The 26,299-nt window shown below is 34.3% G+C and overlaps 1 protein-coding gene across 1 annotated transcript; it reads right to left on the reverse strand.

Annotated features, from left to right (window-relative positions):
- Positions 1-7,468: 7,468 nt before the first annotated feature.
- Mcm3 (minichromosome maintenance 3) lies at positions 7,469-26,020 on the reverse strand. Its single transcript, XM_089236691.1, has 18 exons — positions 25,586-26,020; positions 22,808-22,920; positions 21,569-21,691; positions 20,248-20,333; positions 18,676-18,806; positions 17,626-17,864; positions 13,678-13,783; positions 13,368-13,498; positions 12,340-12,494; positions 12,016-12,224; positions 11,461-11,550; positions 11,227-11,311; positions 10,987-11,113; positions 9,611-9,761; positions 8,929-9,167; positions 8,264-8,370; positions 7,998-8,082; positions 7,469-7,782 (listed from the first exon to the last, which is right to left on the reverse strand). The coding sequence occupies exons 1-18, from the start codon at positions 25,655-25,657 to the stop codon at positions 7,581-7,583; spliced, it is 2,451 nt and encodes an 816-aa protein (XP_089092817.1). The 5' UTR covers positions 25,658-26,020; the 3' UTR covers positions 7,469-7,580.
- Positions 26,021-26,299: the final 279 nt, after the last annotated feature.

Consider the following 26,299-nt stretch of genomic DNA (forward strand, 5'->3'; position numbering starts at 1 on the left):
TTGTCATTTGTGAGTCAGTCATACTGTAATTTCCAGATAATAAGCCATTGGGAAGGAATTGTGATGTACTAGTTGCATTAAGAAAAAAATGACTGAAGAACAAAACAATTGTTTTTTTCTTAGGAGAAAACGTTGCAGCTTTCTATACGCCATGCATAACTTTCATTCAAGAGCTTTATGTTTATATATACAAATTACCGTTGGCATTTTCTTTTAAAATTTATTACTGATAAATATCACCTGATATTCACTATCCAGGAGTAAAAACCTTGAAGTTAAAACATTTGAAAAAAAAAGTCATTGGATAGACAATGACTTTGAATTAGATGCAAGATTGGAAATTCTATTTTACAGCTGTTTTTGGGAAATCTGTACTTTTCTTCATCAATGCATTTCAATAACTTGGTCAACCAGCAATGAAAATATTACAGTATATGATTGATTTTCACTCAATCACTGGCATGTGAATGTCAATGTATTTTCAAGGTGCAGACTTTCATTTTGGCCACAAAATGTATGTTAATATTTCTCATGAATATGGAATTTAGAATTTTCTTGAATAAGAAAAGAATAAATCTTCCATATAAAATATGGAACAGCGTATACCACAGAGTCATAGTTCAGTTGTAGATAGAGACTTATATTTATGGATCGAATATCTTTGTTGTATTAATTTTAATCATTTCCAACATGTTTGAAGTGTTCATTGAAGCTGCACTTTTTCCTCAGGAGACTTCTGCAATTAACAACAAAGATTTGAATCACCCAAGCTACAGGGATTTTGTCACCAGTTTCAATGAACACTTATATAACTACTCATTGTAAAATTCATTGTCATTATATGCATGTAAGAACTTAAAATATTATGTTAATAACATTTTTTACACCTACATTATAGAAACAGGGCTTGGCGAATCAAAAAAATTTAGCGCCAGACAAATTTCTTGGGGGGGGCCAATAATCTTTTTTTTTTTTTCAAAAGAAAAAAAAAAACAGTCCTAAATAACGCGAGTTTCTTTCCACTTTTCCAAGATTTAATGACCCCTTTTTTTTCATGTTGGAAGACACATTATGAAATCTGAAAATCTTGTCATTCTTAAACTCTGATTTAACAACCAAATATAGAAATTTTAGGCACCAATACTGATTTTATACTCGACATGGCAATCTGGCATCTGAGATTCGTCAAGCCCTGCATAAAAAGATATGTTATAATTATTTATATATAATATTGTATATTACTTGTTGTGTGTAAATGATGCAAGGGATGATTCAAAAGTAAGGAAAAAACACTGTTTAACAGGCTTGAAATTTCATGCAAAAAGTTGAAAAAAAATCTTTTTTGCCAATATCAGGAAATGGACAGAGCCATGGCAATGGCTGGTTTCGTGAATGTAAGGAAATGATTGGGAAATAATTATGATTGTGCTTAAAACCATTAACAATTTTTCTTCATTGTAACAAATTGGTCCTTACTTTTGGAACTTGCCATATACTTCTATATTGCATGATTTCATTGAATAGTTGCTCATTTTACATTGTCCGCTTATTTCGTATCTAGTCCTGCTCTGTGTATGTTTAAAATTATAACTTTCAACTGGGGTAGAATTATTTGTTTTTATAAACTCAAAACTTAATTCAAATGTATGATACAAAATGCAAGAAGAATATTTTTAAACTATTCAACAGAAATATCCAATTACTATTTTTTAATATTATGAAAAAATTATACATGCCATCAAATGAAAATTCTGAATCATTAAGCAAATCATGAATATAAATCTTCTTGATGTAGTTTGTTTATACAATGTATGTTAAAAATTTTTTTTTAAATTGTTAGATTTTGACAATTTTTTTTTAAATCAAAGCTGCCCGAAAACTATTAAAAACAGTTAAGTTACTCAAATCATTCAGAAAGTAATCTATTTTTTAAAATTGTATTCAGTAACAATGACCTGTCAAGACCCTAATTCTAGCACAGATATAAATTTCTGAAAACTGTTCTATCTACTTGCTCACATGCCTTAATTTTGAAGCTTGAAAACGTCCTGACTGAAAAAAAAAGTGATTAACATCTGCCAAAATTTAAAAAATAATTTATCAAGTTAGGTGTTTGAAAATTTTCAACATTTTTTTAGAAGATGAGTGTAACCTCTAGTCAGAATAATGTATAAACTAATTGTGAATTATTTATTTTATGTTAGATATTTTGCAAATTCCCATTCATATCTACTAGGCATTATACAGTAAATATATTTAATTTAAATTACACCAAATATCAAGTACATAAATCTTCAAATCTTACTCTTTACCGAAGATATGAATTGCTCTAATTGATATAATTTTGCAGTTAATTTTCACAATAATTAAATTTACAAAATAGTATTTGGTCACGAAAATATTTAAAGCAATGACTTCATTACATGATTATAACTTTATTTTTTATGTATTAATTTAAATTTATCAGGAACAAAAGGCACAGAATTCATGATTCTAAAAACGTAACTTTAGAGCTCATGATACAGATGTCTGTTTTTATAATTCTTTTTAAACTAAAAAACAACAAAAAATCAGCAGCACAGCACGTTATGAGCAAAATGAGATGAATGCTTTAACTTGCAAGCAAATAGTCAACTTTAGCTTGAAAAATACAGAAAATATACCTCATTTGACGTGCAGAAGCTCAAGCATGTTAAACAAGTTAAAGTGGCCAGCATTTATCTTGTACGTGAAACTACTGTTATTTTATATAGAACACATTATAGCAGAGCTGTAACTAAGATTTTTTTAACTATAAATTTTGCTGCTGCCTCCTCCTCACAGTAGAATTTGATGATTTCATAATTTTTTTTGTTCCTTCCTATAATTTTCTATCCCCCTCTCTTATTCCAGACCGGCATTGTTGTACCATTCTAATTTATTTTCAAACAGACATTAATATTTTTGGGGGTGTGAATGAACAAACAGGATCTCAATTTTTTTTTTATAATGGGAAATTTCGATTTAAGATAAAAGGTTTCATGATGAAAGCTCCTTAAGAGAATAAAAAAAGATCTTGTTAGTCAAATTACCACCGCGTTAATAATAATCAATAGTGATTATATTTTTGAGTAATTGGGATTACATTGCATAAATTGTTTATTTGTAAAAATAATAGGAAACAAACATTGAATATACATATATATATTTTAGAAAGTCAAAATATTATCATGAAAGGATTCAGCACATAAATTTTTCTTTTAAATCCTGATTTTATGTAAATATTTTTAAAATTATTCCCTATATTGTCTTTACTCTCATATACTTCATTCTGAAAAAAAAAAAAAATCCTGTGTATGTATTAACATGATGTTTTATTTATGCACACAATCATTATACTTATTTCGGAAAGAGATTCAATAACTTCTATTTTATCGACACATTTTTCAAAAAAGATGTCATTTTGATACATTTTAAAATACTATTGTCTTCCAATGTGTATACGGATATATATATGAAACTGAAATATTTGATAAGGGGAGGAGAATAAAATTGATCAAAAATATATTAACTGATGATGCATATTACATCAATATATTCACTTGTGCCTTTAGAATCCGAAAAACCCTTTTTAAATATATATACACCTCTTTGTATATACATTTGTGTATTATATTTTCATTTAGCTCAATCAATGTCATTTGATCCGCATATTTATATGTATTTTACTTTCATGTACAAGCTCATCACAATCTGTTCGTGTATTTGCTCGTGTCTATATATGCTGTAAAAGATGTATTTTGTGAGATGGTGCAAAGTACTTCTTTCTTCATTTGTAACTTACATGTAGCTAAGCATCCAAAAAAAGTGAATAAAAATATTTTGACAAAAACCAGTGGAAACTCTTTGAGAGAAAAATGTTCCCCATATAACTACCATATAAGAAACACCCATTTGCAAATAACTGGGTCCAAAAAAAGGGAGGGGGAGGTTCTCTTATACATGGATAGTGATATTATAAATTATATGGCAAATTACTCAATTCTTTACGATTTATGATGAAAGTGTATAAATTATTTTACTCTGATGATAATGAACTAGTTGATGTAGCAGATGACAGTGATGAGGAATTTAATGGATTCTATAATATGTAAAGAAATATTATATATATTTTATTCACATCTCAAAATTAAAAATAGCTTTAATGAATTTTTGCTTCAAATTTTAAGCCCATAAAATCTGGTGGTGGCATGGGGAGGGGGTGAGGTTCCTTATGCATGCTAAAATATGCTACTTTTTCGCTAGCAAATCCACAAACCAGGAAAGACGTGCATTCAGGTAAGCTGGCTTATTTTGGGGGAAAAATGTCAGCTAAATAGGCAACCATATTTTTTTTATTAATCTATCACTTTGTTGATCAAGAGCGAGTCATTCTTTCGAAAAAGTTGATGATGCAAAAAATTCTCTATGGGAAAATAATTTTCAGTGTATCTAGTCAATTAATGAAAATTTGTGTTTCTGTAAAAAATGTAGTTATATCAAAGTTAGACTCACATAGTTAGACTTACATAGACTACAGAAAAATATTTAAAAAAAATCATTTTTTAATTTACATTAATTCATACTGAATGGTCAAATTCCCTGCACCACACCAACACTACTACTAAACCGCACATGTGTCATCCATATTCCTGTACAGAACTTCTACTAATTGGCACATGTTGGAATGTGCGTGCACGTGTAGTGAACCTAATGTACAGTTTGCTTCTGTGTAATGCTTGTCATAGTGCTGCCATCTATTTTTGTGAACTATAAGTGAAGTGTAATACTTGATGATTTGTACTGATGTAGGCCTGTTGCTTTTTGTGATGAGAATTTTTAACAGGGAGATCAGCTTGTATTCTCACCTCAAAGTTGGAAACCATAGAAAACCAACTTCAGACAACTAGTGGCACCAGTGGGGTTCAAACCCGGGTCCTCTCATTGCGAGTTTGTCACTGTGACCACTTTGTTACGATGTAAAAGTGAAGCTTTTATACTGGTTGGTTATGCCAAAAGCATGAAGAGAATTGTAGTTGACCTATTGGCAACATGTCTAGTAGAATCGCTCCTGAATAAAACTAATGTCGAGGGACATGCGTTTCCTTGTGTGAAGAAATGTCTTTCGATTATAATCTATGTATCCAGTGCACCCACCCCATTGTTTCGCAACATGTTATCAGTATGAAAGCTCCTGGATGATGTTTCATCAGTAAGTGGAAGTATATAGATAACTGAAATCTAGTTTCAAAAAGTATCCTAGGAAATTCTACACGCGCAACTAAGCCATTAATAGAGATGAAGGAATTGAAGATTCCACAAAACTCAATGGGGACAATTACAATGCGTGGAGTATGCGGACGTGCGCTGCTGGGATGCCATAGAACCAGGATACGGACCAGAATTGAGGGAGGGCGAGAAGAAAACAAATGAAAGGGCCCTCACATTTGTTTCTAGCGGTCAAAGATGATTTTTAGACGATATCTCGGACTGTGCGAGAGCAAGGGACATTCACGTGAAGTTTGGATTATTACACACGCTTCAGCTTCTTAGAGAGTTTTTAATGTTTTGATGAGGCCTGATGAATGCATAAGTGCATACTTGGGAAGATTGATGGACTTACATCAAAAGGTGGCATGCTGTGGATATGGTTTTACTGACAGGGAAGTCGCTCTTGTGATGTTAATGGGCCTGCCCAAAGAGTACGAAGGTCTGATACTAAACTTCGAGCGTGATGAGAATGAACTGTCCACAAGATTGGTAAAATCACGTTTATTTGTGGAAGAGAAAAGTCACCGAGTGACTTGATTCTCTTCCAAAAAACAAATCTCCCTCTTTCAAAAATGAATCACGTAACTGTGGGGAAGAGAGCTCTTAAAACTGATGATATAGGAAAAACTTGTATACAATCAGGGAGATACTCCAGAAACAATGAGAGAGGAATTCAATGTTTTTCCTGTGGTGTTTGGGGACATATAGCCAGAAACTCTTCGAACACCCCGTCTCATAGAAAATGGAAGTGGTTGGATAAGGTAATGTTATTTTGAAGCCGTTAAATCCTGTGGTAGAGAAACATTCTATCTAGTCTTCTGTACGTACCAGAACTCAACGGTAACCTCCTTTCTCTAGGAAGAATTGAGATGGGAATGACTGTTTCATTTCAAGGAGGCAAGGCCATAGTCAAGGACCCTATCGAAAAAAAACAACAGTAATCCTTACTGCATATAGAAGTGGGAGACTTTATAAGGTTGAAGAAGCAAGGACTTATAAAGCGCATATCTCAAAAAGCATGAGGAGCTTATCCACCAACATTTTCATTTGAATGCAGTGAAGAAGTTCATGAAGGAAGGTGACACTGTCAATAGCTGTGCAAAAGCAATGGAAGATGGAAGTATTTTGTGTGTCCTTGGAAAGATTAGAAAAATTCCTTTCAAATGGAAGCAAATGGAAATGATCCTGCATGCCCACTACAAAATACATGCAGACTTACACAGGTCTGCACTTTGAAAACCACAGGTGGAAAAACACTAGCACAAAGATATATATGCAATATCAACATGGCCATTTTAAGCTAATTGGCACTGGAATATACAGTTTACAGCTAATGATAAAGTAATAATATCATCATTGTGGAAGTCAGGAAAGTTTCTGATAAGGAACCAGCTAATTTCAAACACATGAAACCCTTAAATGAAAGTTTATCGACCCCTGAGATTGATAAATCCAGTCACTTTCATGATTTCAGCCACAGCTTTTGTTAACAATTGCACTTACATTCTAAAATATAATTTCTAACTAAAGTATTAAAGCACAATGAATTATGCAACTAAGCAAAATTTGATGATTGCCTGTCAGATGTGGGCATCTGATAGATAGCATGCCTGAGTGTGTGAGATTTACAACTACTTGCACTTTCCATTAATTTTCTGTCAAATGCAGAAATAGATATTTAAAAGAAACTGAATTACTTAATCACTTTATGATCAAGGATGCAATATTGCGTTCCAACACCAGTGGAATAAATGCAAACAAGAAAGAGTTCACTCTCTGTTTTCTTTCCTCTCTCTCTCTTATCCCATCCTCGCGAGTTGTTGCAGCCCTATGAATATTTTCCTCTGCTTTTTATATACCCTGCTAGCGATTTTTTTTCACATATGTGATGTATTGTTCTTATAAGAGTGAAAGAGAATAGGTTGGGTGAGGGTGAAAAGAGAAATCTAACTTTGTACCTACATTCTTATCAACATATCTATTATACGGTTCTACTCTTTCAAGTGTCCCCCCCCCCTTCCTATCTCTTCTTCTTTTTCCTCCTTTCTTCTAATATGCGGTTAGGTTAGGACAAAGCTACCATTTTCATTGCCGATTCGTCAAATACAGAAGATCCAAGTTTCTTGCCAATCGCTTGTAATCGAAGAGGTTAATAGAATTAAATCATTTCTACTATATATTTAGTTTAAAAAACACACATTTTATTTATAAATTTACATAAAAATGAGAATTTTAAGCAATAGTAATCCATCTTGAAAAATAAAGTTCAGATTTACGGCAAAAAATCAAAATCAAATCAAAAATACAACATCTTCAGCAACCATCACTTGGTTAGCATCCATCATCTTATCCAAAGCAACCTGAATTTCTTCTGGTGAGAAAGGATCAACTTGAGCTTGTTCTGCAATGAATTCTTTGAGGTCTGGAACAGGCACAGACTGGGAATGCTGCTCTTTGAAAAGTCTCAGAAGTAAAGAGCGGAAACGTTTCAGTCTGAAAACATAGGACACAATTAGAGATTATTTGATTCCACGCATTAAGAAAAAAAAAAGCAAATTTGGTGCAATTTCAAATTTGTGGACAACATAAAAAGAAAATAACTTTTATGAACTTGATCGTTTATAAATCACTGGGACAAAGTACAATTAAAATTTTAATCACAAACATACAATGTTTAAGATAAAGTTAATGGATTAAAAAATTCATACCTATCTTCTGCTATAGTTTCAAGTGATTTTTTCTGCTCTTCCGCAGTTTTTCTTGATTCTCCTGAGGGACCAGCAGAACTTTCACCTGAACAGAAACAATAAAATTTCGTGAGTTTACGACTCTATTCAAAAAGTGTTTTTGATATACAATAGCACCAGTCTAAATTTACAGGACAACATGATGATGGAAAAAATTAAAAAAAGTGATAAAATCAAACAATGTTTCTTGTTAAAAGCCTACCAGGTTTTGAAAATTCAAGACTCACCATCAACATCCATTTCAGCAGTGTTTTCTACTCCATCATCCTCATCATCAAATGCATAAGGATCATAACCTTCTTCTCCAGGTTTAGGACGAGGAGTACCACGTTTCCTAAACAACAAAAAATAAAATAAATTCTCGGACAACATATCAGTAATGCAAGATATACAGAAGACTGGATGTTGTGGAGAGCGACATTCATGTCATATATCAGTAATTACAGGGGTCCACACAGACTTCTTTTTCATAGGGTTCTATTATTGTGAAAAGGATCCATAATAGAATATGTATGGAAAACTGGCTGCATGAAGAGATATTGTTGTTGAAGGAAAGGAAAATTCATCTCTGCCTTCACAGGGACAGCCAGTTTTTTGCATATATATTCAACTTGGGAGAGTAATGTCTTTCTGCATATGATCTATAATTTTGTGGAAAGCAAAGTCTAGTTAATTTTCTGCAAAAGAAATGAAATTCCGAATTTATGGTTTTGTTAATTTGAAATTTACAATAAACAGACCAAAGTTTTGGATGGACATACCCCTAAAAATTCATACATAATACATAACTTATCCCCAAGCACTGCTCAGTGGTATGTACCTGTATCGTAAAAGTTTAATTTTTAATGAATAAATGAAGTAAACAAAGAAACATAATTAAAAACAAGCTAACTTCTTTTTCTTCTGGTTTTTATCCTCATCATCTCCATCATTGCTGTCATCATCAGAGTCATCTCCACGCCGTTGCCTTTTCTTTGGCTTCTCAATGACTTTCTTGAAATATGCAAACTGCACCAGTTCTATGGCTGCATGCGCATCTTGCAGATCCACAGTTCTAGACATCCTAGCTTTTGCATGAGCAGTTGACAGACGTATGAGTGTTTCAAGGGAACGTGCAGTAACAGGTTGAGTCTGAAATAATGAAACTGAACATATACCACTCATAAAAAATCTTTGTATAAAATATATTTTAACATAAAAAGGAAATTGATCTTTTCGGAATCTTCCCTCTCACAACTGTGAAAACAATCACATTTTCAAATTAATAAACATTCATCGAGATTAGTATTACCCTTTAGGTACAGGCAGGAATCCAAGATGATGCAGAAGTGAAGGTAGGACAATGAACATAAGTCCCATATTTTACAGGACAGAAACAATTTATCTGATTTAATCAACTTGCACTTCACTGATAAAAAACAAAATGTCAGAAATAAACATTACATACGTGGATTATATTACTTTTGAAGTATTTTTAACAAGCTCTTGTAAGATCCTTAAGTTGTCCTATTTTTCTATCAAACATAAACTGTGTTAAAATATTACTTATTAATATTAAATACTAAAATAAATACCCTAGCAAGGTCTGTGTGCTCTGTGTCCATGGATCGCAAACGAGAGTATTCTTCAGCAATGCATTCACACGCATCTTTCGTTAAAGTTGGCTTCAGAACTTTAGCAATGTGGATGTACTTTTTCATGAACTGTATGCTAACAATCTTTTCCCTGGAAAATGACACATATTAGCACACATATTATTCACAGTGTTAAATTTATGTTTGCCAAAAGGAAATTTGCTACAATTTTCTTAAAATACAGCCAATGTTCCCTCTGAACTAGGCGTATGTGTAGCAGCAGATTTCAAAATTGTATATGCAGAGCAACAAACAGTTTGCAAAGGTGAAATAAAATAAAAATTAGAAGGGTACTTTAATATAACACAGTAAATTAATACCTTAGAAAACTTGGGATACTGAGCATAGCACACACACTTATGTTTGCTATTACAGTATCTGACCATATTATGTTTTGTTTTCCTTGTCATAGCGATCAGTGATGTTTAGAGCATGTCTAATCGGTGTATGCCAAAATGCATCAAATATGTTATGTGTTCTTAACAAGCTTAAGATGGCATAGTTGGGAGAGTGAACATTGACCTCTCCCCTTTCACTATACACAAACTTGGAGATTCAAAACACACCCTCCCCCCCCCCCCACCTATTCGAGAAGCCTGTATCTATTCTGAGATTTGGTGTTAAATTCTTCAAATGCGGCTATTTATTTCCAAATTAGAAGCAAAAGAGGCAGATGCCTAAATCTGATTCAGAATAATACAGTCAGTGAATCATTGTTGCATTTTGCTGAAAGTCTGAACTATAAGAAACTGTTTAGTCAATAAGCTTTCTTTCCTAGATTAAAAAAAAGAGAAAGAAATAATAATAATAAACGATTGCCTCAAAACTAATTTTTTTTATTACTGAAACTGGTATTCCTCAATCAACAAGGTGAACACATAGATTGATTGATTTTTTTTTTTCCCAAAAAGAGGGAAATAAAAATGGTACTGAAAAGAACTAAATCCCAGACAGACAGGCATGACTGCTGAGACCGCCCAGAGAGAAAATTTTGGGATGTTTTGCGCTCTTCCCCAAAGGGATGGACGGTCTCAGAGAGCAATCCCAGCACAAGCTAAGCTTCCTCCTAGATTTTATTTTTAAATTTAAGAAAAAACAGCTAAATCAGCAAACACAGATTCTAACCAGTTTCTGCTCAGACCCTCAAAATTATTATAAAATCAGTGATTAAGGTTTGAATGGAAGTTTTTTAAATAAATTTGAATTTTTACTGAATACATTTCTAGGAACACACTCATCAATAAGTTAGAAATATCAGTACTTCAAAAATTCAAAGCTTATGATGAGAAACAAATGAAATGTAAGAGGACACATACTTCCTAGCTTTGGGTCCATGTAACAATGAATCAAATTTTTCAAAAATAGGAGTATTCTCCTCCTGCTCTTCATCAGCATCAACATCTTTTGTTGTGAGGAAATCAGCAGTGGAATGTATTGGCAAAGCTATAAACATATACAAACAGCTCCATCAAAACAAAACACTTATGAATACACATAACCGTGTGCAAATTATACTGTATAGAACATGAATAAGTGTTCTTTTGATTCTGACTTACGCTCTCCATCCATTTCTCCAGTAGCACGATAACGATGCATTCTAACAACGTGATCTGCAATCTCTCTATCACTTTCTGGATCCATCTAGTGGAAAAAAAATTTCCAGTTATCACATAGTTAAAATTTATGCATTTGATCAAAAAGGCTTTATAAGGAAAGATATTATAAAAAGAAAGAATTATGCAGAAATATACCAATTTTTGACACTTCACAGTAATAAAATTAACACTTACTTTGTCGAGCATTATAAACAGCAAGTCAAATCGAGACAGGAGAGAATCTTGAAGACCAATATTCTCCATAGGAGTTTTGTACTGGTCATACTGTAAAACAATGTATAATGTTGTTTATATACAATACCGTTGCTTCGATACAATAAATAATTTGATGTAACATACAAACATGTACTTATGCGATTGAATGCTTTGCAATAATTATAGAAAAGTACTTCTGTTGATAGGATGTATTGGTATAAAATATTCAGGATTTGGTTCAAAATACAGATTCATATTCCTAAAGAGTAAAGTAGGGTCAGAGTATTTTGTCAACTGTTGTGTGTGTTTGATAGGTATCAGGATTGGACAAATCTCCAAAATTTTACATGCCCCAATCATTATTGGGCAACATATCTTTAGAACTGGAATTGAGAAATGAGTGAATATTCTTTTTACTTATATATATATTCTAAAATTTTCATGCGTCATCATTTGGATTTAATTTAATTAGCACATAAAAAAACCACAAGACTTGATCTAATCACCACAATACTCTTTAAAAAAAAACAGTACCTTGCCATACACTGGATTAGCGGCTGCTAAAACACTGCAGCGTGCATTCAGTTTGGCATGAATTCCAGCTTTTGCTATTGTAACTCTCCCTTGCTCCATGACCTCATGTATAGCTGTCCTGTCAATATCTGACATTTTATCAAATTCATCAATGCAAACAACACCTCTATCAGCAAGAACCATAGCACCAGCTTCAAGTCGGCGATCTCCTGCAGGATCAACAAACCAATATGCGATATAATTTTTTTTTCAAAAAACAAATAATTTGTAGCACCTAAGATACCATACATAAGATTTTGCTAATTCCCCAAGGAAACTACAGACCTGTTTCCATATCAGTTGTAACAGCAGCAGTCAAACCAACACCCGAAGACCCTCTGCCAGTGGTTGGAATGGCTCTTGGCGCTGTGTGCAAGACATACCTCAGCAATTGAGATTTTGCTACAGAAGGATCTCCAAGGAGAAGTACATTGATGTCACTATATAAACAATGGAACAGATATTATTAACAAGAAATAAATTCATTAAAATAAATGGTTTTCTAATAACTTTTGCACATTCCACATGAAGAAAGTACAGCAAAACCTGTTTCAAGGACACCAACGGGACAGAAAATTCCTCTGTAAAAGAGGGGTGATCATTAATCAGGGGTACGAAACACATACTTTTGTTATACAATGGGAAATTATTATTTGGCCATATTATTTTTATAAAAATATTATAATTTATAATAAAGAGAGTGTGACTGTTAAGGGGTTTTATTGTAATACAATCAACAAATGAATGAATTTAACTATTCCCCCCCCCCCACCAAAAGCTGTTTCATTATAAAACAAGATAACCGAGTAAAAAAAAAAATCAAAATTATCTTGGAAGTTTATATATAATGAAAATATGTTTTTATTGACTATAAAATTACAGTCAATCAATGATACAGTAAAGCCTGTCTAAGACTGACACTGTAGGAGACAGAAACATATCTTGAACAGAATCTAAAAGATGGCCTTATCAATGATTAGTGCTTTGGTGTGCATTTTATAAAAATAAAATGTAATATTTGTCTAAGGCTGGTATTACATTATATATATACATCTAATAAAAGTTTTATAAAACTTGAAAAATGCAACCATAAGCATACTGGTTACACTGGAGCAAATTTAACTAAGCTTATTGGGGTTTTTTCCAAGTTTTGTGAAAGACCTTTTATCTAACTTTTACAGTGTAATCTTAGCCTAAAACTGAATATTATTTAAGCCCTGAAATTTAATTTTATATAGGTTCCACTGAATATAAATGAGTCAAACAAAGTCCTCCACACATTTCTGAAATATGTAAAAATTACATGAACATACCCTCTTAGTCTTGTACCATTTGGTAAGACTTTCTCAACACCACCAAGAAGAAGGCATAAAACAGCTTTCTTGATGTACTCGTGACCATGAATTGACGGAGCCAAAGAGCGAGACAAAATTTCAAACACATCCTAAAAAATGTAAGCACAGAAATCACATTACTATAAATAAAATAGTACAGTTATTCAGAAAGTAGAGAGATAATAATGTTAAAATCCAGAGCTGCAATGGTTTTAAGATGTTCCAGAATGTCATAAAAACAGTAATTTTTCCAAGAAATTGCAGGAATAAAAAAGAATGATGAACTTACTCCTTTCTGTCTAGAAAACTGTTTGCATTTTCTAACATCATCTACTGAGATGTGTGGCGTGACTTCTTTACTGAGCAGCTGGACATTATTGGCAATCATAATGGTTCTATAAAAAAAATGACGGCAGAAACTTAAATGAATTAGAGATTTAGAAGCAAATGAAAACAACCTGATATTTGCATATCCAGTAGGGTGGAACGAAAAAGAGTGTTTTTTCACTTTTTTTAGAAATTGATGTTGCCTTAGTATTCAAAAGATGCCTTTGAATGTTTTAAGAAGTTATACTAAAATCTAAGAAAATATTTTAATATCTTGAGGTTCCTCACAGACCATAAAGGTTGAGCAAAAATACTTTTCTAACTAGACAAAAATAAAAATCTTTTTAAACATAGACGAAGTTGATTTTTAAAAAGCATTCTCTAAAAAAAGAAAAACACTTAATTTAAAAGTTATTCAGAACTTTGCTATTCAGAAATATATATATATATATATATATATATATATATATATATATATATATATATATATATATATATATATATATATATATATATATATATATATATATATATATATACATATATATACATATACATATATATATACATATATACATATATATATATATATAAACCCAGAGAAATGCTCACAAAAGTTAAGATTTCCATATATGTTATAACTGACAAGCATATTCCAGGGGTGGGAAGTGACTAAGTCCATTTCGGAGCAGCTTTGGAGCAGCAAAATTCAGGATTCGGAGCAGTTTTGGAGCAGCAAAATATGGGATTTGGAGCAGATATTTATAAATTGGAGCAGTGAAATGAACAAGAATATTTTCGTTAACCCTCAACCCTTTTCAAAATAAAACTGCACTGTCTTTTATTATCAAACATCTTTTCGTCAGCTTGATTTTTGTTTTTGGTGTTTTAGGCTTTTGACACCTTGTTTGAAAGAGCGGCTGTCATAAAATTTTTTGCACCCGTCTATTTAAGATGATTTTTTCTTACTGACGACACTATTTCTGCCTTGAACAGCAGCACTTCAAATGAGCTAAAAAAATTTTATAAGTTTTTTATACTTGGAAAGAAATTGTTGCAAAATGGGAGAGAATTTCGGAAGAATCAACTCGATGTTTGGCGATTCAGCACTTATTATCTGGCGAGATTGGCGATTTAACACTCGTTATTTGGCGATATTGACGATTTAATGCTCGTTATTCGGCAACATTGGCGATTTAACGTTCGTTATTCGCAACATTGGTGATTTAACGCTCGTTATTCGGCAACATTGGTGATTTAACGCTCGTTATTCGGCAAAGTTTCTAAACTAACATTCGTAATTCGGCGGATATGCGCTTTTTACTCCCGGAATGAAAATTTTTTTCACGAAACATCGGGATTTAACACAATCACAATCGACTACAGTAATTTCTGCTGCTTCCAGTGACTTTTTTTTTTTAACGGAAACACTCGAATTTGCACTTTAAAGATGAAAGGCATTGCAAACCATCTTCAGTTCCACGATCACGGACAATATCGGGGTTTCGCGATGGAAAGCCCGATCAGGGGCCGATAGTTTAAGTATAGTGGAATAAAACACGCTCTTCTTCTAAAGAAACGTTTTGTGGCTAGCAGGAACAAAAATTTTTTGGCGTCCTTTCCGAAATTCCGGGCATACTGAAGCAAAATTCGCTATTTGGCGCAGAAAAATGCGAAAATACGCTATTGGAGCAGGATGGCGCAAGATATTAGTTTTTTCGCAGTGCGGCGCAAAGTTCCCACCCCTGATATTCGCTTATTTGCAGCTGCATGGCAGTTGAAAGGAGAATTTTTCAAGCACTCCGATATAGTGATTGATAGAGGGAGATGAAAATAAACCCTTTTTTTTGGAGGGGGGGGAACAAAACTATACCATGTTCCAAATTTACAAAAAGAACATAGTTTGACGATATAGGTGTCAACAAGGAGAATGCCTCTATTGCTTCCTCCGTTATCACACTGTTATTACATTTCACTTTTTTGCAAAATAATCCACTTTTTTTTCAAATGATGGAAGACTACTCCTTGAATTTATTCTGGTTTGAATGAAGCCTTCACGACTCTCGGTTGTTGATACAGCAAGAGATGCTTCAGTTACAAGTCGTATGAAACATTCAACTGCTTGTGTGTAAAAATTTGGTATAGATGGAAAAGCAGGTTCATATAATTTTTGTGGGTCCATTTCCTGATTTTTCATAATAGGTGGTTCAGTCGCTCGCACTTGATCCCATGCACATAGTTCCGAATAGTACTTAGCAGAAGAGTTTATTTTCGGAACATGGAATGTACGGATTTCTGCTTCTGATAATCCTTTATTTCTAATTTTCAAAATTCTCTTGATTCCCAGTTTTTGTAAATGAGATTCTCATCTGAGAGCGATAAATTCTCTGGGTGGACATAGAAGTTTTTTTCTCCCAATCACCCCCAACACAATCTAACCCATAGGATCCCATGTTATACCCATAGCTTCTATCCCCCCCCCCCGGAGCATTCCATCGCCCCCCAGGGGGAGTTAACACCCACATTGGGAATCACTGATCTAGATGCTTCACAAGATGCCTTAGAGGTAACTCATTAAAGTGAAAAAGACAAATAAGCCATTGCAAGGGATGGCCTATTTTTTTTCTCTTTATATCCCTTACTCTACTGCTTCTTGGAGTTGTTCAAAAGCAAATGAAGTACTTGCTTCGGCACCAATTGATGGACCAGCTTCAGTTTTTAGTAGATAAAAATGCTAACTTCAACGGTAAACTGTGTTTTGGCTCATACAGATCACTTTCCTCTGAATCGTTGGATATAGATGAGTTTCAGTGGTTAATGAACTAGTTTCCACTGTTTCTTCCTTAGATGACTTCAAATGGGATACCATTTTCATTTTCTTTTGTTCATTGTTTTTCAATTTTTTCATTATTAGGACATCTACTTGACCAATGGCCATCTTGCGTGTACTTCTTTGATATTGCAAAAAATCTTGCTCTAAATTTGGGACCTTTCTCAACTTGTCACCCTTAAAGTCTTCAAAATCACATTTGCATGTTGCAATGTCAATCAATTTCCGTGCTTCGCACTGAAAAGATTTCAAGTTCAACTTGAAAGTTTGAGAATCTTTCCTTGCTTTCATATTTTTCTGAAGATTCTTGTATTTACAGTAAAAGTCTGAAAATTTTGCATATCCGTTGGTGAGAAACCGTAGGAATTGTAGCAATGTTCCAAATATTTTCTATCTTTGGCATGATAATTTCAAGAATGTCTGCAATAGCTGGATCTTTTCTTGATTGTTGTGTCTTCATATTGCGTTGAGTCAGCAAATAACAAAGCATAACATCGCAATAGGTGGGTGAGACCAGAGAATCCCACTCTTTAGGGAATTTCCTAAAATATCACAACAATAAAAGCTTCTGGTCATCATTTTGACTGCTATACACCCTCTCAGTTAAGGGGTAAGATTGCAAATGAATACTGAAAACAAGGGGAAAAACATAGAGGTCACTGAATGAATCACCTGTTCAGGGGAATAGGAAAACCTCCTCCTCGGTGTCATGTTACTTTACTGGACATCAGGGGTGTCTGAAGTGTTTTGAACCTGTGAGTGCTTGTCTTAAGTTTCATGTACAAAATTTAAAATTTTTAAATAAATTCTGGGGGTGCTCGGACCCATTCCTCAAATTTCCGGAGGTGTTCATGCACCTACAGCACCCCTGGCTCTGACGCCACTGCTGAAAATTTTCATTGTTACTCTTTACTTTTTTCCCCTGTGAAATCAAATCAATTGGATTTTTTGCAATAAATTAAGAATTTTGCTCACAACTGGTGAAATCCTTTATTTTCTGGTGTATAGACCCCTCTGTGCATATAACTTACAAAAAACAAAAATTATTTTTCAGAGACACAATAAAATTCAAAAACATACTTGAAAGTGCCTGTGGTGTATCCCATCTTCTTATTTGGCAAGCATCTGAACGTACCAACAATTTGTACTCTATCACCTGGTTTGCACTGGTCTACCATATCACTCTCGGCTACAATATCTACTGTCCTAGGAAGCTGACCGGCTGGAGATTTCTCAGGCATCTCTTGGATAGAAAAAGTTTGGTGATCCTTATAGACTGAAAGACCGTATTCTGTTTCCAGCAAGTTACCATCTTCATCCTTGATTAAATGGATGAAGGTTTGAATAAAGAATATAAACATTTTAAAATAGAAATAATGTTTTGAAATATTTATGGATAAAAAAAATTGTAATAAATATACGATACAAAAAATTTGAAAGGGTGGATCACACAAGTTTTGATTATTCTACATCAAAATTATAACCGCCAACTTTGGAAAGGAAACAAATCAGGGAGGTTTTTGAGCAGATCTAGATACCATACAAAATAAGTATAGCAGGGATTTTTTTAAAAACAATATAGGAATTTTTCATTAATGCAAGTAAAATTGTAGGGATTTTTCCCCTTCGCAAAAAAAAAAGCGACATTTGTGCAAGCCATTGCCAATGAGCACGTTAAATTACCTACCTATCATAACTATTCTCAAATCAAATCTTGGCAGTAAAAAAAATTTTCATCTGGACCAAAAATGGGACATACAGATGCAACATGACATGGTTAAAGTAGTGCTCTCACTAATTTTGGATGTGAAATTGACAGTAGCTGTTCTGCAATTTTTTTCTTTTCCTTATTTTTTTGTGATTTGACATAATGGTGACCATTTGCATTACGCTTGTGACTTCATTTTAAGAACAAAAAACAAAAGCAAGTCTTTTTCTCAGAGTAAATTCTTTGGGAATAATCCCCCCCCCCAAAAAAGTAATGATTTTTTCATAATGGTGGTAAAAATTTAAGAGTCTGGGAGGTGGAATAGAAATTCGGGAGATGATAGTTATTGTAAAATATAAATCAGCATCTCAAGGTAGTTGAAACACAAGTTTATGTTATAACAGAAAGCATTAACTACTAACCTTAGTGGGATAGGCAGAACTACTAGGAAATGGCTCATAACTGGTGAAATCTGTGTAACGGCGTTCAATAGATTTCTGAGTAGTGGGACAGTAATGCACACTCCTTATAATTTTTGGCCGAACTAGAGAACCTGGAAAGAGTTTTATGTTAATTTTCGCTCCATATTAATTATTTACTTATAGTACAATTTCTTAATTTATAATTTTTTAACATTGCAATAAATTTAATTAACACAAAACCATTATTTTCTAAATATCTCGTCTTTTTGATAAATATCTTTATCAAAAAACATTGTGTCTTGGGTAAATTAAATTTATTCACAGTTAAGAGTTTCTTCACACTTCACTAAAAAAAGGTTTTGCCAATAATTACCATGGCATATCAAAAAAATCTGAAAACAAATTTAGTGAAATTTAACAAATCATTCTCTCTCCATTGTCCAATTGCTTTGTACTTTGAGGATAAAAAGGCCAAGATAGCTGTAGTGGACTCTCCGTTTTCTTTTCAGTGGGGGTATGTTCATTTTCGTTTCCCTTTCCATCAAGTGGCAGCTGAGACATGCAGCAGAGTAGAATGAAATTTGCAATGATGCCGATTGAGAGATTACTTGGAAAAATCTAAGTGGGTGCAATGATTTGCTGAATGTAAGTACCAAGTTCCTGGTGCAGAGAAACCTTTTTTGGCGTAAAGAACTCAGCTTGCAGCAATGCCCAGCAATGGAAGATTGAGTACAGAATCATGGGCAAAACTTATATGGAGAAATGAATCCCACTTTGGTTTTGGATGCTTATTTAACAACATGCTCACAGAAAACTTTGATGTATGTTACAGATTAGTAGGTGGTTAGTGGCCTTCAGTTTAATGTCATAGTTATAGCTGTTGGCTCTGTGCAAATTCTGCGAAATTTATTGGGTTCACATACCCTCCCTGATCAGATAATTTGGATAATCGTTATAGGCTGAGGGTGGAAAATGTAATGAGCTGACTCAATAATTATTTGCCTAGTTTTTTTTATTGATTATACAAACTGCTAAATGTATTTCTTGTAGAACTGATGTACTAAAATTAAACATTTGGTCAAAAAAATAGATGTTAATAGCTGAATAAACTGTTACATTCTCAGGATATTTTAGTGACCTTGTTTTGAGCTGAATCACTGTGTGATCAAAGGTTGGCACTGCTATTCGGTGGCCCCAAGTTTTTGCGGGATTGTGAATGTAAATAAAGGGGAGCTGATGCTATTGATGCATCAACCGGACCGGAGTAACCCTGTGTCATATTATAACTCATGGTGCACAAGAACATTACACCCATGACTTGTATTTAAAAAAATTATATATCATAATTGAACGCTCAACAGAAAACATATCAGTATACACACAAGTAAAAAGTTCAACAAAAAATGTAGGACTATACAGTAGGCTGTGTGATTAGAGCAAAAAGAATTTTTTTTTTCAAAATAAACTGAGATTTATATTGGATGTATAAGAAATTATAAAGATAATACATAATATAGTGCTTTGATGAACGAAAAAAAAAAATCAAATTCATAAAAGGGGTCATAGACTTACATTTGGTGACAATCCCTTCAACACAGACTATGCTCCCCAAATAACTTGCCATCAGAGTTCTTGGAGTCACATGTTTAGATCCAAAACTTTCGAGATAGTAAAGATAAAATATGAGGAAACAGAATTTATCTAATACTTAATTGAAAGAAATATTACAAGCATATTGTAGCCGCATCTCTATGTGCATGATTACAATACTCTGAATTTGCCATTTTTACCGTGCTTGATAAAGTTGTGTTGTTTTAATAATTTTACTGACTGATGACAACGATATACTATAATTTATTTATTCAAAGACCTCCTAAGACTTTTGTTTTAAACTACTCATTATTAAAACAACTGAGATTAGGCTCATTTGTGTGTGTGGTTTTTTATTATTATTTTGAACCTCAAAGATGTGAGAAATGTTCATTATATAAGAACTTTGTTCTGCAAACACTTGAAAAGGGAGGGAAGGGGCATGCTTTGCAGAGAACTTGAACATAATATGCATTCAAGACAAACTATTTTGACAACGAAAAACCTGTCAATCTTTATACAGGGAATGTTTTAGCTAGTCATTTAGATCACGAACATGAATACGACTGCCAGGCTACCATCAAAAATGGGCAAATGGTTATCTTGATAAGTTACCCGTCACTTTCTTACTGCTCTTTCTTTCTCTTTCTTGCAAATCTCCATGGGAAAACTTATACAAATACAAATACAACGCCACAACAGGCAAACTGCCCAACGAGGTGGCTGACTTAAAAACATCATGGATCCCCGAGCCCCTACCTACTACTGCTACACCACACATGCACCCCCCCCCCCGCGGAACCCCCCAACGAATCGGTACATGCGGGAATGTGCGTGTACGTGTAGTGCAACCTGACGTGAAGTTTGTTTCTGTGTAGTGCTGTCATCTGCCCCCAGTTTTACTAACTATGAGTGAAGTGTTATGGTTGAATGATTTATCGTTGTAGGACTGTTGCTCTCTGTGGCGAGACTTTTTAACGGGGAGATCGGCTCGCATTTGCGCCTTGAAGTTGGGAACCACAGAAAACCAACTTCAGCCGACCACCACTGTGGGGTTCGAACCCGGATCCTCGCATCACGAGTCCGGCACTATAACCACTCGACCATCACAGCGACCACCACTTGTGATAAAACGAACAAAAAACCATGAGTAATGTGTAATAAACTACGCTACCTTTTATATAACCTTCAGAGTAGTTAAATGAGAGGAACTTATGACGCTTTTGTTGCACACTTTGTATCACACTGAGATTTCAGTTTATACTGAGAAAGTAGAAAGACTATACAGTTTCTCACCACTTACCTGCCTTCAAAACCAATTAGAAATTCTTCAATGTTCTTAGCAAAAGTCGAGTCAGAAGCACTAACAAATTCTTTTAGGGCTCTTTGAAAGGCAAGCATTTCTTCCATGGAACAAGATAAAAGACTGAAAAATAAACAAAGACATCATAAATTAAAATTCAACGTAAGAAATTTTAACAATGAAATAAATGCTTATTCATATCTTTTTTCAATGAATTCTCATATAGACTAAGTGTTTTTATTTTGTGTGTGCTTTAAGTCAATTTAAGAAATCATAAGTAAAAAAAAATATATATATATATATATTTAAGTCTACACCATATTAATGTAGGCTATTCTATAAAACGTGATGCTACATTCAAACTAATCAAGCATTTCTTATAGTATTTGTCATATGTATAAAAATTTAAATGACATGACACAACATATCATATTTATTCGTATATAGGACGAGGTATAATTTCGGTATGACTTGAGTTCAAAATAAGGAAAACTAGATTGTTAATGCAACTCCTTATTTCGTTAATTCTCAGAAAATAGCATAAAATGTATGTATTAAGACAAACAACCATGTCTTCTTAATGCTATCATCTTTAGTCTAGGCATATTCAACTTGTTGAGAGCACCACAGTGCTCCTCTAAAGCACCCATAGTGATCTATGCTCATATCTGGTTCTGTGCGTGCGAGTGCTTAATAAACGTTCTAATTAAACAACTTGTACGAATTACATTCAAGGATTATTCTATTCTATAATCAGCTTCTGACGTCTTGTATTTGTATGTCTAACTTGCTGTAAGGGTGATCTGGTTTTTGATATTTTTTTATGATAGGTAAGTATGCGAGACTAGAAAAAGGTTGCCTTTTGGATGATTCGAGCCTCTTCCTTTGAAGCTTTACTATAGCTCTCCTCTTTTGCTCTCTCAAGCCACAAAAGATCATCCCCCAATCCCTTCGAATGCATTAGAATTCTTGAATGACTTTGAGTCTCGATGTGATCGCATAGAGACAAGCACAGTACTAAAATATGGAAATGCATTCTATACACACAAGTAAATATGCAAATGTACAACCTATATAACCCATAATACATGTTGAGTAAGTGATTATAAAATTGACTGTAAAAGGGTTAGTTTCACTTTAACCATATTTACCATTTTCTTCTAATTAAACGTTTTTTTTCCTACTTTATTTTTATGACATTCATAGGAATATTTGAAAAGAATTTGCTGAAACCCTCACTTTTGGCAACGTTTCTTATTTTTCTTCCTGAGATCATTGATATTCACAATAAGTCTCCGGCTATTTTTCGCTATCATGTCTTTGACAAGCTGACTGTATATTCCTTGGTCATTCTATGGAAAATAAATAAATGCACAATAAAAAATATTGACTGCATGCATGCAATACAAGATGTGTTTTGTTTCCATTATCATGATAACAATTCTGATTTAAATAGTTGATAAGGTTTTCACAGCCATCATTTGATGAAAATTGTTTGTTTGGGTTCAAAGACCATCGTCTGTTTGTTCTCAATTTTTCCCCAACACTAGTGGTTGGCATCATCAGTAGAATTGATAAAACTGGATCAAAAGTCAAGTTTTATCAATTCCCCTGATCATGCCAACCACTAATGTTGGGGAAACGTTGAGAACTAACTCGAATGGACGACGGTCTTCGAACACGAACAAATAATTTTCATCAATTCTAATTAGGTATTGGGCGTTGGAAAAAGTAAAGAGTTGGTAAATTCCAATGGGAGGGGGGGGGGGAATTCCATGACACGCTATTGTTTTCAAGCTTATTTCTTTTTGTCAGAGCTGGAAATCACACACAGAAAATTTTAGGCCAAAATTGATTGTTTAGTTGCAAATAACAACCAGGCACCTGGGATTTACCCAGCACTAGACTATAAACTGGACACTTGCCCTAAAGCAGAATGTGCTGAAATTTTTTTGACAGTATGTTGCAGATTAATTAGTGCTACTGCAGAATCATCTCAAAGAACTTTAAGAAAAATAGAAAATGCTATCGTGGGTATTTTTACTGCAAAACATTTCCAGTCAGCTGAGGGTTCGTTGCAGAACAATGTAAAACTTTCTGCTTTAGGGGACACATGTTCACAATATACACTTGTTAGTGTTGCTGAGCCTGTAATTTATAGGTTCCATACCTATAAATTACAGGCTCAGCAACACTAACAAGTGTATATTGAAATTGAGGATTCTAAAATCATTTCTATCTAAAGTCAACTTCTTGGCAAAAACTTTTTTTAAATCAAAAAAGGTTTTAAATAATCAAAATGGTTTTATTGGTATTTGAAGTCATTCTTCACAAGTTCTTATGGCAAATAATGACAAAAAAAAGAAAGAAAAATTCATGGGGGGGGGGGGGGAGGTAGAGAAATTGAAGAGTCATTGTGCTATAATTTTTAGGGGGGAGGCTACATACAGGGCTGTAACTAAGATTTCCATCAGGGGTCCTGCCTTGCAGTTTTTCTTGCTGGTCCATAATGTTCAAATTTATTGCTTAATGGCTTTTTCATTATGATGAAATGGTAGTTTGATAGTCATTTCTTGGGCAAGTGACGTAACTAAAATTTTTCTGAGGAGGCAAACACGATTTTATTGCCCCCTTCCCCACCGAGAATTTTCATAATTTTTTAGTGTTTTTTTCCCCTCCTCTCGAAATTTGCCATCCGGGACAGTTGACACCACTTGGAGTGCATCAGGGTGTCCATGGACACTGGAGGGGGGGGGGGAGGTGAGTAAAATCAATCAATTTTAGAGGGATGTCAAGTTGTTTTTGCACTGGGCTGCAAAATCCCATAATTTTTTTCCTAATCTTTGGTCGACTTGGAAGGAGGCGCCCCCCCCCCCTCTCTGGATTTGTCCCCAGCCCTGGATTGGCATAAAGCAAGGGTGGATAAGTCCCAGGTGACTGAAAAATTGGTATTGGTACCTAAAATTTTCTTTGTGTGGTTACTAAACTGCAAGCTGAGAGCAGCACAGAATGTAGAATAACCTACAACGAACCTGTACAACAATAGCCTATAGAACAAGCTGGAGAGGAAACGGCAATACAACTAGCACCATCTTCATAGAATGATCTGGAAAAAGAAGGGAGTGATATGGCAACCTATTACCGCCCGAGATTGGCAACAAATCGCCAAAAGAAAAGTCGCCAGAACTGGCAGCGAATATTGGCAGCTATAGTTGTTCCTTATTTTGGATCTCTCCCTTGGCACCAAACATTTCTTCTGTGACTAGATTTCGTTCAATTTGTTTAGCCCTGATGCTAAGCTTTGGAAACATTAGGAGGGCCCAGAATGGATGGGGGGGGGGGGATCCCTCAAATCTAATATTCTGATAAGTTACTGGGGAGATTGTGGAGATGGTGGCAAATGTTGGAGTTGGGGAGGGGGCTCAGGCCAATGGGCAAGATACAAGTTTGTGCCTATGATTATACTACAGCTGCTCCCCATTTCATACTAAAATATTAATGGGGTAAAAAGATTCAAAATTTATATCGGGAATAGATCAAGATGCTGGTGTCTTTAAAATAAGACCATATCCTAGCGCAACACTCTACGTATTTATTTTCAAATTCGAAAGTATTAGGAGGTAGTACAGTAAAACCTCTCTTTTGCGGACACCGGTGGAACAAAAAAAAAATCTGTCTGTAAAAGAGGGATGTCTGTATATGGGGGTAGGGCCGCAACTAGATGTTTGGTCACCCAGGGGCAAGTGCGCATTTTGGCGCCCCTTGTAATATTGAAGGAGAGGTTTGATTTAAAAAAAAAATTTGCGCCCCCCCTCTGGTTCAGCACCCAGTGCACGAGACCCGGCTACTTTTCCCCCCCCCCCTAGTTGTTGCCCTGTATGGGAGGGGTTGAATGTATACTAGGGGGAACTTATTTGTCCGAAAAAGGGGAAGGGGGTGTCTGTTATAAGGGGGTTTTACTATATTCAAAAGTATTAGATTCTCAAGAAGCGAAAAAAGAAAATGACTAAAACTTACATCATCATCAAGGAAATCTAGGTATTCTCTCTGTATATCTCTGATTCTTTGATCAACATCTACTACAGCCATGGCTGATACCCTTTCCTTTATGCTTTGCGATCAAAAAAATGCCGCCCGATTCGCGGAAATTTAATTTAAATGCCACAGTCTCAGGGGCAGCGTCACAACAACAAAGAAGAGGGGGGGGGGGGGAAAACCCGCCAAAAAATTTCCCGCGCTATACAAACGATTTTATAGCTAGTTTAAATAACTTCTTAAATGGTATGGAATTAAGATATGTTGGTAAAACAAGAGATCAAACTGTAGCGGGCAAACCTCAACTCAAACTCTTGAATCAAAAATTTTTTTCATGATGCAACCTCAGATAATATCACCAATCGTTTTGTAGATTAGTAGAAAATAAATTTGACATTATTTATTAAATTATTTTTCCCCCATTAGAGTCTTTCACTGTATTGCCAATAGATGGCCCTTCCACATTTCTCCATCAATTTTTTGTCACAGTATGTCGATATCGTGGAGAACATGCTGCCATCTTTCGAGGAAAGACCAAAACCATCGAAACAGTTGAGTTTCATATCTAGGCCAATAGATGACAGCACAATTCTCACTAGATCAGATGATGAATGGGAATGGATAGTGGTGGTAACTAGGGAAATTTTTTTCCCATATTCGTGGGAAAAATTTGCCAAAACTTATCCACGAGGAAAA

This window comes from Pholcus phalangioides, unplaced genomic scaffold (genome assembly GCF_987345545.1).
Source record: "Pholcus phalangioides strain wild (caught in Gottingen) unplaced genomic scaffold, Ppha-v1.0 ptg000009l_1, whole genome shotgun sequence".
Lineage (NCBI taxonomy): Eukaryota > Metazoa > Arthropoda > Arachnida > Araneae > Pholcidae > Pholcus > Pholcus phalangioides.

Excerpts from the sequence above, each read along its gene's own strand:
- Mcm3 (XM_089236691.1), bottom strand. The coding sequence starts at position 25,657 with ATGGCTGTAGTAGATGTTGATCAAAGAATCAGAGATATACAGAGAGAA. Across the intron at positions 13,784-17,625 it reads TACACCACAGGCACTTTCAA|AACCATTATGATTGCCAATA; the intron begins GTATGTTTTTGA and ends TTTTTTTTATAG. Across the intron at positions 12,225-12,339 it reads TACAACTGATATGGAAACAG|GAGATCGCCGACTTGAAGCT; the intron begins GTCTGTAGTTTC and ends TTGATCCTGCAG.